General features: G+C 50.2%; 1 protein-coding gene across 1 annotated transcript in view; it reads right to left on the bottom strand.

Annotated features, from left to right (window-relative positions):
* The window catches only part of FGF12 (fibroblast growth factor 12), a 404357-nt gene extending 392332 nt beyond the window's left edge, over positions 1 to 12025 (bottom strand). Inside the window, exons 1-2 of the mRNA XM_060767257.2 lie at positions 11947 to 12025; positions 11666 to 11852 (exon numbers count right to left, since the gene is read on the bottom strand). Of these exons, the coding sequence (XP_060623240.1) occupies positions 11666 to 11678 (13 nt within the window). The 5' untranslated portion in view covers positions 11679 to 11852; positions 11947 to 12025. The remainder of the gene's footprint in view (positions 1 to 11665; positions 11853 to 11946) is intronic.
* Positions 12026 to 13849: the final 1824 nt, after the last annotated feature.

Here is a 13849-nt window from a genome sequence, read left to right as displayed (position 1 = left end):
GAAGCGAACTGGCAGTCAGTGGAGCTGGCACAACAGGGGGGTTGTATGCTCCCTGAGTGCCACTCCAGTTAGCAACCTGGCTGCCATCCGTTGGACCAATTGAAGCTTCTGGACAGTCTTCAAAGGCGACCCCATGTAGAGAGCATTGCAGTAGTCTATACGGGATGTAACAAGAGCGTGGACTACCATGGCCAAGTCAGCTCCCTGCAAGACCCATTGAATCTGGTCCAGGATCTGGAGCTGATTTACCCACACCCCAAACAGGAAGCCCACTGCCCCATTGCCTTAAAGGATTCTCAGGAGCTGTGGGACTATTATCAGTGGGAAATTGCAAAGCCTTCCTAGGCCACTGCACCCCTTCTAATTCTGGAAGCTCCAAAGAAAAAGGGGGGTGTTCCAGGTATCCATTTCTGCCTGCAGTGTGTGCTTCTGCTTGCAAAACAGATCTGAGACACCTTGCTTCTTCTCCTTCGGTGTGTTTTTGCACCACCTCCTGGGTTTTCTAGAAAAGCCACATATCTGGCAATACGTTCTCTGGACCAGAAGATATTCTCCCCCAAAACCCAGGGGGGTTGGAAGCAACTGGTGCACATCCTCACATTCAGACCCATCACTTCTCTTGCGCCTGTACCATTCTGAGACTTGGGAAAGGAGGGGCCTATTGCAAAGATAGCCTTCAAAAGAGCAGCTAAACAAGTCAACGTTGTCCTTTTGGTGTGTTTCCAAAGAGCCCTGCTCCTCTTTCCATGGAAATGGAGGAGATGGGAGCTGTCTGGCCCCTTCTGCCTTGGATGTGCATGCAACTCATCCACCTGTGGCTCACAATGGTACGGTCCTCATGCACAAAACAAACTGCAGAGGCAGCAGCATCACACCGGTGGAAGGAAAGAAGGAAGGAAGGAAGGAAGGAAGGAAGGAAGGAAGGAAGGAAGGAAGGAAGGAAGGAAGGAAGGGGCCACTTGTGGGAGAGGGCACCTGGAGTGGTGCAGAGGACCCAAAGACCCCCCCACATGGGCTCCACCCTCAGATCTGGACCCTGCATCACAAACTGCTGCCACTGTATTAACCATTACGTAAAAGAAAAGGATTTCCAAACTAGGAAGAGAAGACTAGTGTCTTGAATACTGAGGAGGGAACCCCAAGAATGCAATGCAGAGAATGACAACAGAAATGGGGGAGAGGTAGTATAACCTATACAGAGATCTTACGCAGGCAAAGAGACCAGAGCCTATCCCAATTAAAAATTAAGAGACCCTTCCAGTAAGGGCTGTTCGGTGGAGGAACCAGTTTGGTCAAAAGGTGAGCCATGGGAGTGAGGTGGGAGGGGTCACCAGGGGTTCTTTGGGTGCAGATCCTGGACTAGCAATAAAGTCCAGGATCTGTGGAACAATGGCTTCAAACTACAAGAGAGGAGATTCCATCTGAACATGAGGAAGAACTTCCTGGCTGTGAGAGCCGTTCAGCAGTGGAACTCTCTGCCCCGGAGTGTGGTGGAGGCTCCTTCTTTGGAAGCTTTTAAACAGGGGCTGGATGGCCATTTGTCAGGGGTGATTTGAATGCAATATTCCTGCTTCTTGGCAGAATGGGGTTGGACTGGATGGCCCAGGAGGTCCCTTCCCACTCTTTGATTCTATGAAAGGGGTGGGACTAGATGGCCCTTAGAGGGCCCTTAGCATCATAGACTTGGAAGAGACCTCATGGGCCATCCAGGAAATGTGTGGCATATATTCTGCTAAAGAGGAGAAGAGGAGGAATAGCAACAGCTTTGGCTGTCTGTTCAATGCTGTATTGCCCCTGTATCTACAGGACGCGCACCCATGCTCTTATGGCTCAACTTCTGACCAAATAGGCATTTCCTAGGTCAATGTATTGTCGAAGGCTTTCATGGTCGGAATCACTGGGTTGTTGTAGATTTTTTCGGGCTATATGGCCATGTTCTAAAGGCATTCCCTCCTGACGTTTCACCTGCATCTATGGAAAGCATCCTCAGAGGTAGTGAGTTCTGTTAGAACTAGGAAAAAGGGTTTATATATCTGTGGAATGACCAGGGTGGGACAAAGTACTCTTGTCTGTTGGAGCCAGGTGTGAATGTTTCAACTGACCACCTTGATTAGCATTTGATGTCCTGGCAGTGCCTGGGACAATCTTTTGTTGAGAGGTGATTAGATATCCTTGTTTGTTTCCTTTCTGTTGTTTTGCTGTTGTAATTTTAGAGTTTTTTAATACTGGAAGCCAGATTTTGTTCATTTTCATGGTTTCGTCTTTAATCAAGGTGGTCAGTTGAAACATTCACACCTAGCTCCAACAGACAAGACTCCTTTGTCCCACCCTGGTCATTGCACAGATATATAAACACTTTTTCCTACTTCCAACAGACCTCACTATCTCTGAGGATACTTGCCATAGATGCAGGCGAAACGTCAGGAGACAATGCCTCTAGACCATGGCCATATAGCCCGAAAAAAATCTACAACAACCCATTTTCTAGATCCTCTGGCACAACTATGCCATATTCTTGAGCCAGAAGTCCTTCCTATCAATAGGGTTTGCTAGTATCTGTGATTCTTTATATCCATGCACAGCCCGACAATATTCTTGAGCCAGAAGTCCTTCCTATCTATCAATATGGTTTGCTAGTATCTGTGATTCTGCATATCCATGCACAGCCCAGGAATACATCTTTTGCAGACATGGGATTCATACTATATATTGCACCAGAGGGCCAGAGGTTTAGCACAGCTGATAAATCACCAGCAATTATAAGATCTATCAACCAAAAGGTTGCAAGTCCGAAGCCCCGGGTTGGTGTGAGCTGCCAACTGTCAGCCTAGCTCATTGTTTACATAAGCAATTTGAAAACACAGCTTTAGCTGTGATTAGAGAAATTAGATACCGCTAAAAGTGGGGGAGGTGTTTTACAATGCTATAAAGAAAGAAGATCAGAATATAAATAAAGTGCTGTTGTTGTTGTTGTTATTGTTGTTTGAATTTGTAGGCGGCCTTAAGTCTCGGAGCAGAAGAAAGGCGTAGCTAAACATAAGGATAGCAATTATAATAAAGAGACCCAGTAAATCAGTGCTTCTTAACCTTCCTAATGTCACGACCCCTAAATCCAGTTCCTCATGTTGTGATGACCCCCAACCATACAATTATTTTCGTTGCAACTTCATAACTGTAATTTTGTTACTGTTACAAATTGTAATATTAATCTCCAATATGCAGGATGTATTTTAATTCACTGCATCAAATTTGGCACAAATACCCATTACTCCCAAATTTCAATACTGGGGGGGGGGGGGGGGGTTGATTTTGCCATTTGGGAGTTGTAGTTGCTGGGATTTATAGTTCACCTATAATCAAAGAGCAATCTGAACTCCACCAATGAAAGAATTGGGCCAAACTTCCCGCACAGAACGCCCATAACCAAGAGAACATACTGGAAGGGTTTGGTGGGAATTGACTTTGATTTAGCGAGTTGTAGTTCACCTACATCTAGAGAGCACTGTGGACTCAAAAAATGATTGATCTGGACCAAACTTGGCACAAATACTCTATATGCCCAAATGTGAACACCTGTAGAGTTTGGAGAAAATAGACTTTGACATTTGGGAGTTGTAATTGCTGGGATTTATAGTTCACTGACATTCTGCTTTGGTTAGACCACATCTGGAATACTGTGTCCAATTCTGGGCACCACAATTCAAGAGAGATATTGACAAGCTGGAGTGTGTCCAGAGGAGGGCAACTCAAATGATCAAGGGTCTGGAGAACAAGCCCTATGAGGAGCGGCTTAGGGAACTGTGCATGTTTAGCCTGAAGAAGAGAAGGCTGAGAGGAGATATGATAGCCATGTATAAATTTGTGAGAGGAAGCCACAGGGAGGAGGGAGCAAGCTTGTTTTCTGCTTCCTTGGAGACTAGGACGCGGAGCAATGGCTTCAAACTACAAGAGAGGAGATTCCATCTGAACATTAGGAGGAACTTCCTGACTGTGAGAGCCGTTCAGCAGTGGAACTCTCTGCCCCGGAGGGAGTGTGGTGGAGGCTCCTTCTTTGGAAGCTTTTAAGCAGAGGCTGGGTGGCCCTCTGTCAGGGGTGATTTGAATGCAATATTCCTGCTTCTTGGCAGAATGGGGTTGGACTGGATGGCCCATGAGGTCTCTTCCAACTCTTTGATTCTATGATTCTATGAAAGAGGATTTTGAACTCCATATCTAAGATCTATCAACCAAAAGGTTGGAAGTTCGAAGCCCCGGGGTTGGCATGAGCTGCCAACTGTCAACCTAGCTCATTGTTTACATAAGCTATTCGAAAAGAGCTTTAACTGTGATTAGATAAATTAGGTACCGCTAAAAGCGGGGGAGGTGTTTTACGACGCCATAAAGAAAGAAGATCATAGAATCATAGAAACAAAGAGTTGGAAGAGACCTCATGGGCCATCCAGTCCAACTCCCTCCCAAGAAGCAGGAATATTGCATTCAAATCACCCCTGACAGATGACCATCCAGCCTCTGTTTAAAAGCTTCCAAAGAAGGAGCCTTCACCACGCTCCGGGGCAGAGAGTTCCACTGCTGAACGGCTCTCACAGTCAGGAAGTTCAGAAAATGCTGGTCAACCAAAAGGAAGGAGGAAGTCCTGATGGTTCTTCGTCATAGATGATAGAGCAATAGCACACCCTGGACTTGAGTCCAACTTTCCATGGCAATGAAAAAAACTGGACACTGATTTGAAACAAACCATCTCCTTCTGTTCTGTCTTTCTGTGTATTATCTATACAAAGCGGCATTGAATGTTTGCCGTGTATGTGTACTGTGATCCGCCCTGAAGGACAGAATATGAATAAAGTGTTGTTGTTGTAGTTGTTTGAATTTGAAGACATCCTTAAGTCTTGGAGCAGAAGAAAGGCATAGCTAAACATGAGGATAGCTAAAGCTTGTGCGCCAGCTGCGCCCGTACCTTGGGAAGTCTGACTTGGCCACAGTAGTCCACGCTCTGGTTACATCCCGTTTAGACTACTGCAATGCTCTCTACGTGGGGTTGCCTTTGAAGACGGCTCGGAAGCTCCAACTTGTCCAACGCTCGGCAGCCATGATTTTAACAGGAGCGGAACGCAGGGAGCAAACAACCCCCCTGTTGCGCCAACTCCACTGGCTACCGATCTGCTACCGGGCTGAATTCAAAGTGCTGGCGTTGGCCTTTAAAGCCCTAAACGGTTCCGGCCCAAGCTACCTATCCGACCGCATCTCTGCCTATGAACCCACCAGGACTTTGAGATCTTCCGGGGAGGCCCTGCTCTCGATCCCGCCTGCTTCTCAAGCTCGGCTGGCGGGGACAAGAGATAGGGCCTTCTCGGTGGTGGCTCCTCGGCTGTGGAACGCCCTTCCTACGGACATTAGACTAGCACCATCTCTAATGGTATTCCGCAGGAAAGTGAAGACCTGGCTGTTTGAGCAGGCGTTCCAATAATTAGTGCAATGATTGGTTAATGAACACTGGAATGGAACAATGGATGACGAATCTGGATCGTGTTTTTGATGACGAGACGACAGTGAATGGGTATTGTAGTAACTGTTTATTAATTGTGTAATGTGTTAGGTTGTTAACTGTTTCTATACTGTAGCACTGAATTTTTGCTGTTCGTATTTGTTGTGAACCGCTGTGAGTCGCCTTCGGGCTGAGAACAGCGGTATAGAAGTAAGGTAAATAAATAAATACATAAATAATAAATAGCAATGATAATAAAGAGACCCAATAAAGACTTCCCGATCTGCTTGTGTCCCTTCTCCTCCTCCATTTCCCAGAGAAAGACACGGACCAATGCCACTGATGGACGTGGTCTTGAGCTGCCTCTGGGTCACTGCTTGGGGCCTACCCTGGTCATGGGGCCCACACTCCACTAATGTGCAAAGAAAGAGGCCTTGGCTTTCGTGGATGGCAATTTGCTGGAATCACAAACTTGCCTTCAAACCATGGTTATGATACCTCATTCTTCCTCAACGCCTCCTTTCAGATATCACTAATCCTTTCGGCAACGCAACACTAGCAGGGTGGGTTCTGGGTACCAAAAAAGGAACAAAACCCTTGGCAATTTGTTGGAATCACAAACGTGCCCCTGGATCATTCCCTCCCCTTCCTTTTCCTTTGGTGGCTCAGAGACCTCCTTCTTCCTTTCAGAGACCACTTTCGGGCAACGCAACCCCAGCAGGGTGGGTTCCCTCTCCACAAATACACACATACATAGATATAGATCAGACATGGGCCATCTTGGAGTCCTCATGGACAACAAGTTAAACATGAGCCAACAATGTGATGTGGCGGCAAAAAAAGCCAATGGGATGTTGGCCTGCATCAATCGGAGCATAGTGTCTAGATCTAAGGAAGTCATGCTCCCCATGCTCTATTCTGCCTTGGTTAGACCAGATCTGGAATATTGTGTCCAATTCTGGGCACCACAATTCAAGAGAGATATTGACAAGCTGGAATGTGTCCAGACAGGCCCGTAGCCAGGATTTCGTTTTGGGGGGGGGGGGCTGATTTTTTTCGGGGGGGGAGGTTCGGGGGGGCTGAGTTTCTGGGGGGGGGGCTGAGTCTGAGTGAAAGAGGGTCTAGCCTAGCAAACCTTTTGTATCATTACCCCAATACCCTCATGCATATGGGATATATTGAGGATGGTTATCAGATCATGATATGAATAAACATAACAGTTTAAATAATGCACCAGTAAGGCCTTTTTGCGAACCACCATGAGAATTTCGGGGAGGGCTGAAGCCACCCAACCCCCCCCCCCCCCCCCGGCTACATGCCTGTGTCCAGAGGAGAGCGACTAAAATGATAAAGGGTCTGGAGAACAAGCCCTATGAGGAGCGGCTTAAGGAGCTGGGCATGTTTAGCCTGAAGAAGAGAAGGCTGAGAGGAGATATGATGGCCATGTATAAATATGTGAGAGGAAGCCACAGGGAGGAGGAGGGAGCAAGCTTGTTTTCTGCTTCCCTGGAGACTAGGACGCAATGGAACAATGGCTTCAAACTACAAGAGAGGAGATTCCATCTGAACATGAGGAAGAACTTCCTGACTGTGAGAACCATTCAGCAGTGGAACTCTCTGCCCCGGGGTGTGGTGGAGGCTCCTTCTTTGGAAGCTTTTAAACAGAGGCTGGATGACCATCTGTCAGGGATGATTTGAATGCAATATTCCTGCTTCTTGGCAGAATGGGGTTGGACTGGATGGCCCAGGAGGTCTCTTCCAACTCTTGGATTCTATGATTCTATGACCTTGAGAAACTACAACTTCCATCATTCCATAGCATTGAGCCACAGAAGTTAAAGTGGGGCCAAATTGCATTCAGTCTACAATATAGATAAGGCATGGGCAAACTTGGGCCCTTCGGGTGTTTTGGACTGCAACTCCCACAATTCCTAACAGCCTACCGGCTGTTAGGAATTGTGGGAGTTGCAGTCCAAAACACCTGCAGGGCCCAAGTTGGCCCATGACTGATATAGATATTTTATTTATTATTTACAACATTTCTACTCAGAGCAGCTAACACTGGCAACAATTCGATGCCGCCATATAATAACAATAAAAATAAAAATAATAAACAACTTAAATACATAATAGATTAATACACAATAGATAAAAAACCAATAACATTCATTATACGATCACATAGCCGTTTCCACTATCATAACAATCGTATGGTCCAGTATTTGAGGACTGGGACATCCGTAGGGAGACAACGGTGCTTGTTGATAAAGCTATTCTCCTCCCAACCCTGCTCTATGCCTGCGAAACGTGGACTGTCTACAGACGTCACATGCAACTCCTGGAACGATTCCATCAGCACTGCCTCCGGAAAATCCTGTAACTCTCTTGGGAAGACAAGCAGACAAATGTCAGCGTGCTGGAAGAAGCAAAGACCACCAGCACTGAAGCGATGCTCCTCCGCCATCAACTCTGCTGGACTGGCCACATTGTCCAGATGCCTGACCACCGTCTCCCAAAGCAGTTACTCTACTCCGAACTCAAGAACAGAAAACAGAATGTTGGTGGGCAGGAAAAGAGATTGAAAGATGGGCTCAAAGCCAACCTTAAAAACTCTGGCATAGACACTGAGAACTGGGAAGCCCTGGCCCTTGAGCACTCCAGCTGGAGGTCAGCTGTGACCAGCAGTGGTGCAGAATTTGAAGAGACTCGAGTGGAGGGTGAAAGAGAGAAACGTGCCAAGAGGAAGGTGCGTCAAGCCAACCCTGACCGGGACCGCCTTCCACCTGGAAACCAATGCCCTCACTGTGGGAGAAGATGCAGATCAAGAATAGGGCTCCACAGTCACCTATGGACCCACCACCAGGATACTACACTTGGAGGACCATCATCCTCGGACTACGAGGGATTGCCTAAGTAAGTAAGTAAGTAAGTAAGTAAGTAAGTAATTGTCCAGTTCAATGTCCAAAGTGCCATTGTGCCTGCTAGCCCAAAGCCTGGTTTCAAAACCACGATTTCAATTTTTTCCTAAAGGAATGCAGGGAGGACGCCGATCTAATCTCATTGGGGAGCGAATTCCACAAGCAGGGGGTCACCACCAAGAAGGCCCTGTCCCTCGTCCCCACCAAACACGTTTGCAAAGCTGGTGAGACCGAGAGAAGGGCCTCCCTGGAGGATCTTAAGCCTTGAGGTGGAATGTAGTGGGAGATACCTTCGGACAAGTAAGCTGGGCCGGAGCTGTATAGGGCTTTATAGGTCAAGACCAGCACTTTGAATTGTCCTCAGAAATGGACCGGCAGCCAGTGGAGCTGCCATAGATAGATAGAGAGATAGATAGATAGATAGATAGATAGATAGATAGATATTGATATACCAGGGCCCCAAATCTGGCTACAAGGGAAAGGTGTTTACTGCCTTATCTCCAAGCTGTGGAGGAGAACTGCAGCAAAGGCACCTCCTTCCAACATCAGGAACCCCCAAAGCCAGAAAAAGCCCTAGAAGAGAAGGGCCTTCCTTCCTCCCTCTCTTCCTTCCTTCCTTACTTCTCCTGAAAGACAGGCCGTGCTTCCACCAAGACCGGAAGACAGGCTGTCGGGCAGGCTTTCCACCAAGACAACTCAGCCCCAAAGCCTGAGTTTCCCCTCCCCTCCCTCCATCCCTTTCTCCATGTGTCCTTTCCCCTTCCAAGGAGCACAAGAGGGAGAGTGAGGAGAAGCCTCCGTCCATCTGCTGGGGGAATGCAATTTGCTGGAATCCGGAATGTGCCCCTGGACCGTTCCCCCCCTTTCCTTTTCCTTTGGTGGCTCAGAGACCTCCTTCTTCCTCAAGGCCTCCTCTCAGAGACCACTCATCCTTCAGGCAATGCCATGGGTTCCCTCTCCACAAACACATGGATAGATAGCTCCACAAATACATGGACAGATAGATAGATATGGATATGCCAGGGCCACCAACCTGGCTGCAAGGGAATTGTGTTTACAGCCTACTCTCCAAGCTGTGGAGGAGAACCACAGAAGAGGCGCCTCCTTCCAACACCAGGAGGAAGCAGAAGAAGCCCTAGAAGAAAAGGGCCTGCCTTCCTTCCTTCTTTCCTTCCTCCCCTCTTTTGAGAGACAGGCCTGGCTTCCAGGCTCAAGCACTCTCCACCAAGACAAGAAGACCACCTCAGCCCCAAAGCTTGAGGTTCTCCACCTCCCTGAAGCCCTAGAAGAGAAGGGCCTTCCTTTCTTCTCCTGAGAGACGGGCCCGGCTTCCAGGCTCGGGCAGACTCTCCACCAAGACAAGAAGACCTCCTCGGCCCCAAACCTTGAGGTTCTCCACATCCCTCCCTCCCCTTTCCTTCTTTCCTTCCTCCCTTCTCCTGAGAGACAGGCCCGGCTTCCAGGCTTGGGCAGGCTCTCCACCAAGATAAGAAGACTTCCACAACCCCAAAGCTTGAGGTTCTCCACCTCCCTCCCTCTGTCTTCCTTCTTTCCTTCCTTCTCCTGAAAGACAGGCCCTGCTTCCAGGTTCGGGCAGACTCTCCACCAAAACAGGAAGACCACCTCGGTTTCAAACCTTGAGGTTCTCCACCTCCCTCCCTCTTCCTTCTTCTTTCCTTCTCCTGAGAAACGGGCCCCGCTTCCAGGCTCGGGCAGACTCTCCACCAAAACAGGAAGACCACCTCGGCCCCAAAGCTTGAGGTTCTCCACCTCCCTCCGTCTTTCTTCTTTCCTTCCTTCTCCTGAGAGACGGGCCCTGCTTCCAGGCTTGGACAGGCTCTCCACCAAGACAGGAAGACCACCTCGATCCCAAACCTTGAGGTTCTCCACCTACCTACCTCCCTCTTCCTTCTTTCTTTCCATCTCCTGAGAGACGGGCCCTGCTTCCAGGCTCGGGCAGACTCTCCACCAAGACAAGAAGACCACCTCAGCCCCACAGCTTGAGATTCTCCACTTCCCTGAAGCCCTAGAAGAGAAGGGCCTTCCTTCTTTCTTTCCTTCTTCCCTTCTCCTGAGAGACAGGCCCTGCTTCCAGGCTCGGGCAGACTCCCCACCAAGACAAGAAGACCTCCTCGGCCCCAAAACGGGCCCTGCTTCCAGGCTAAGGCAAGCTCTCCACCAAGACAAGAAGACCTCCTCAGCCCCAAACGTTGAGGTTCTCCAACTCCCTCCCTTCCTCTTCCTTCTTTCCTTCCTTCTCCTGAGAAACGGGCCCTGCTTCCAGGCTCGGGAAGCTCTCCACCAAGAGAGGAAGACCTCCTCAGCCCCAAACCTTGAAGTCCTCCACCTCCCTGAAGCCCTAGAAGAGAAGGGCCTTCCTTCCCTCTTCCCTCCCTTCTCCTGAGAGACGGGGCCCTGCTTCCAGGCTCGGGCAGACTCTCCATCAAAACAGGAAGACCACCTCGGCCCCAAACCTTGAGATTCTCCTGAAGCCCTAGAAGAGAAGGGCTTTCCTTCCATCTCCTGAGAGACGGGCCCTGCTTCCAGGCTCGGGCAGACTCTCCACCAAGACAAGAAGACCACCTCAGCCCCAAATCTTGAGGTTCTCCACCTCCCTCTCTCCCTCCCTCCCTTTCCCTGGACGTCCTTTCCCTTTACTAGCAAGGAGCGCAAGGCGAGGAGAAGCCTCCATCCATCTGCTCGGAGAATGCATGACGGTGCATATCGGGGCTTGTTATTCACCAGGCGAGGCATCACCCTCTTCCTCCTCTTCCTCCTCCTCCGCCCCCTCTTCCCCCCAATGTGATTCCTCGGGCCCCACACTGAGGCCAACCGAAAGAGAAGGCAGCCACACGATGCCACGAAAGGCAGAGAGCATTGAAAGACGAGGGTCCCTCCGCGTCGCCCCTCTGGGCCCCCCAGACAAGGCAGGCTCCCCACTGGCTCCCTTCGGAGGAGGCCAGGACCCCCAAGAGCCCGGCCAGGCGCACCCCGAGACCCCTTTCCTCGTCCCCGCTTCCCACAATGTGATTCCTCGGGCCCCGCACTGAGGCGAACCAAAAGAGAGGGTGGCCACACGATGCCACGAAAAGCAAAGAGATTGAGAGATGAGGGTCCCCCCGACAAGGCTGGCTCCCTTCAGAGGAGGCCAGGCCCCCCAAGAGCCCGGCCAGGCGCACCCCGAGACCCCTTCCCCGGTCCCCGCCTTGCGCCGCATCCACCCCTTCCTCTCCCCGCCGCAGTCTTCTTCCTTCCCTTTTCCTACCTTTGCCTTCCATGGTGGGAAGTTGCGGCGAACTTTCAGGGTGGCGGCTGGAATAGCAAGGCTCTTCCTCCTCTTCTTCCTCTTCCTCCTCCTCCTCTGCCCCCTCCGCTCTGCTCCAGCCTGAAGCTCCCTCCTTTTACCTTTTCCTCTTTCCTTCCTTCTTCCTTTCTTTCCTTCCTCCTGCAAGCTAAAGAGAGGGAGGGCGTGAGGCAAGTGGGGAAGGAAGGAAGGAAGCAACCAAGAGGAGGAGGAAGAGGAGAAGGAGGAAGAGGGGCCCTTACCTGGCGCTGTCCGGCGTCTGCGGTGCTGCAGCTCCGACTGCCCTCCCTCCTCGCCTCCCTGCCTCCTTCTCGGCCACAAGGGCGCATGCGCGGGGGAAGCCACACCCCTTCGGACCCCCCCCCCCCCCTTCCTCCCTGCCGCCTGCGGGTATTCAAGGAGGGAAAGCCCGGCCTGGATTGACAAGGACGGGAGGGTGTTGCTCCCCGCCCCGAGGAGCCACCTGAGAGTCATTCCTTTCCTAGCTTGCCAGGCTAACTCCCTGAAACTCCATCAGTGCTTAGTTTACCATGTTGGGCAACTTTGCTCAAGGTGCAGCATCTGGCAGCACCCAGATGGGCGCTAGAAACAACATCATACGAAAGCTGACTGGCACAACCTGGGGATCACAACCAGACACAGTGAAGACATCCGACCTTGCGCTATGCTACTCTGCTGCTGAGTACGCATGCCCAGTGTGGAACACATCTCACCACACTCAAACAGTAGATGTGGCTCTTAATAAGACATGCTGCATTATCACGGGGTGTCTGCGCCCCACACCACTGGAGAAATTACACTGTCTAGCCGGTATTGCACCACCTGACATCCGCCGGGAAGTAGCAGCCAATAGTGAAAGGACCAAGGCAGAGACATCTCCAGCTCATCCCCTGTTTGGGTATCAGCCAGCACGTCAACGACTTAAATCAAGACATCGTTTTCTAAGATCTACAGAGACAATCGCTGGAACACCCCAGCAAGCAAGAGTCCAAAAGTGGCAGGCCCAAACCCAGCACCTCAATCCATGGGTGATACCAGATGAGAGACTCCCCCCTGGGCACACAGAAGACTGGGCGACTTGGAAGGCGCTGAACAGACTGCGCTCTGGCACCATGAGATGCAGAGCCAACCTCAAGAAATGGGGGCACAAAGTGGAATCCATGACATGAGAGTGTGAAGAAGAGCAAACCACTGACCACCTGCTGCAATGCACCCTGAGCCCTGCCACATGCACAAGGGAGGACCTTCTTGTGGCAACCCCAGAGGCACTCCAAGTGGCCAGAGACTGGTCAAAGGACATTTAACCAACCACCAAGTTTGCAAAATCTGTGTGTGTGTGTTTTTTTTCTTTTTAATCTGTGTGTTTGTTTTGCTCTGTTAGAATTGTAATACAATGGTATGGTTGCTGGCAGCAGGGTGAACTACAACTCGTGAGTCAGTCCCCTCAAACCCCTATTGTTTATTTATTTATTTATTTATTTTTGGGCAAAGTCCTGGAACGTGTGGTGGCCTCACAACTCCAGATAATTTTTGAAGACATGGATTATCTGGACCTGTCACAGTCTGGCCTTAGACCGCGACATGGAACCAAGACAGACTCGGTCACCTTAGTGGATTATCTGCGCCAGGAGCTGGACAAGGGAAGTTTGTCCCTGTTGGTTCTGCTGGACCTCTCAGTGGCCTTCAATACCGTCAACCATGATATCCTTCTGGGACGCCTTGTGGAAATGGGCCTTGGAGGCACTGTTTTCCAGTGGGTCTGGTCCTTCCTAGAGGGTTGTACCCAGAAGGTGTTGTTCGGAGACATCTGCTCAACCCCACAACCATTGTCTTGTGGAGTCCCGCAGGGTTCTATACTGTCCCCCATGCTGTTTAACATCTACATGAAGCTGTTGGGGGAGATCATCTGGAGTTTTGGGGTGTGGTGTTATCTGTATGCAGATGATGTCCAACTCTGTCACTCCTTCCCATCCGCTACTAAAGAGGCTGTCTAGGTCCTGAACCGGTGCCTGGCCGCTGTGTCACACTGGATGAGGGCAAACAAATTGAAATTGAATCTAGACAAGACAGAGGTCCTCCTGGTCAGTCACTAGGCCAAACAGGGCATAGGGTTACAGCCTGTGTTGGATGGAGTTACACTCCCCC

This window comes from Anolis sagrei, chromosome 3 (genome assembly GCF_037176765.1).
Source record: "Anolis sagrei isolate rAnoSag1 chromosome 3, rAnoSag1.mat, whole genome shotgun sequence".
Taxonomy (NCBI): domain Eukaryota; kingdom Metazoa; phylum Chordata; class Lepidosauria; order Squamata; family Dactyloidae; genus Anolis; species Anolis sagrei.
The sequence above is the reverse complement of the archived record's forward strand: the minus strand, read 5'-3'. Positions and strand labels throughout refer to the sequence as shown.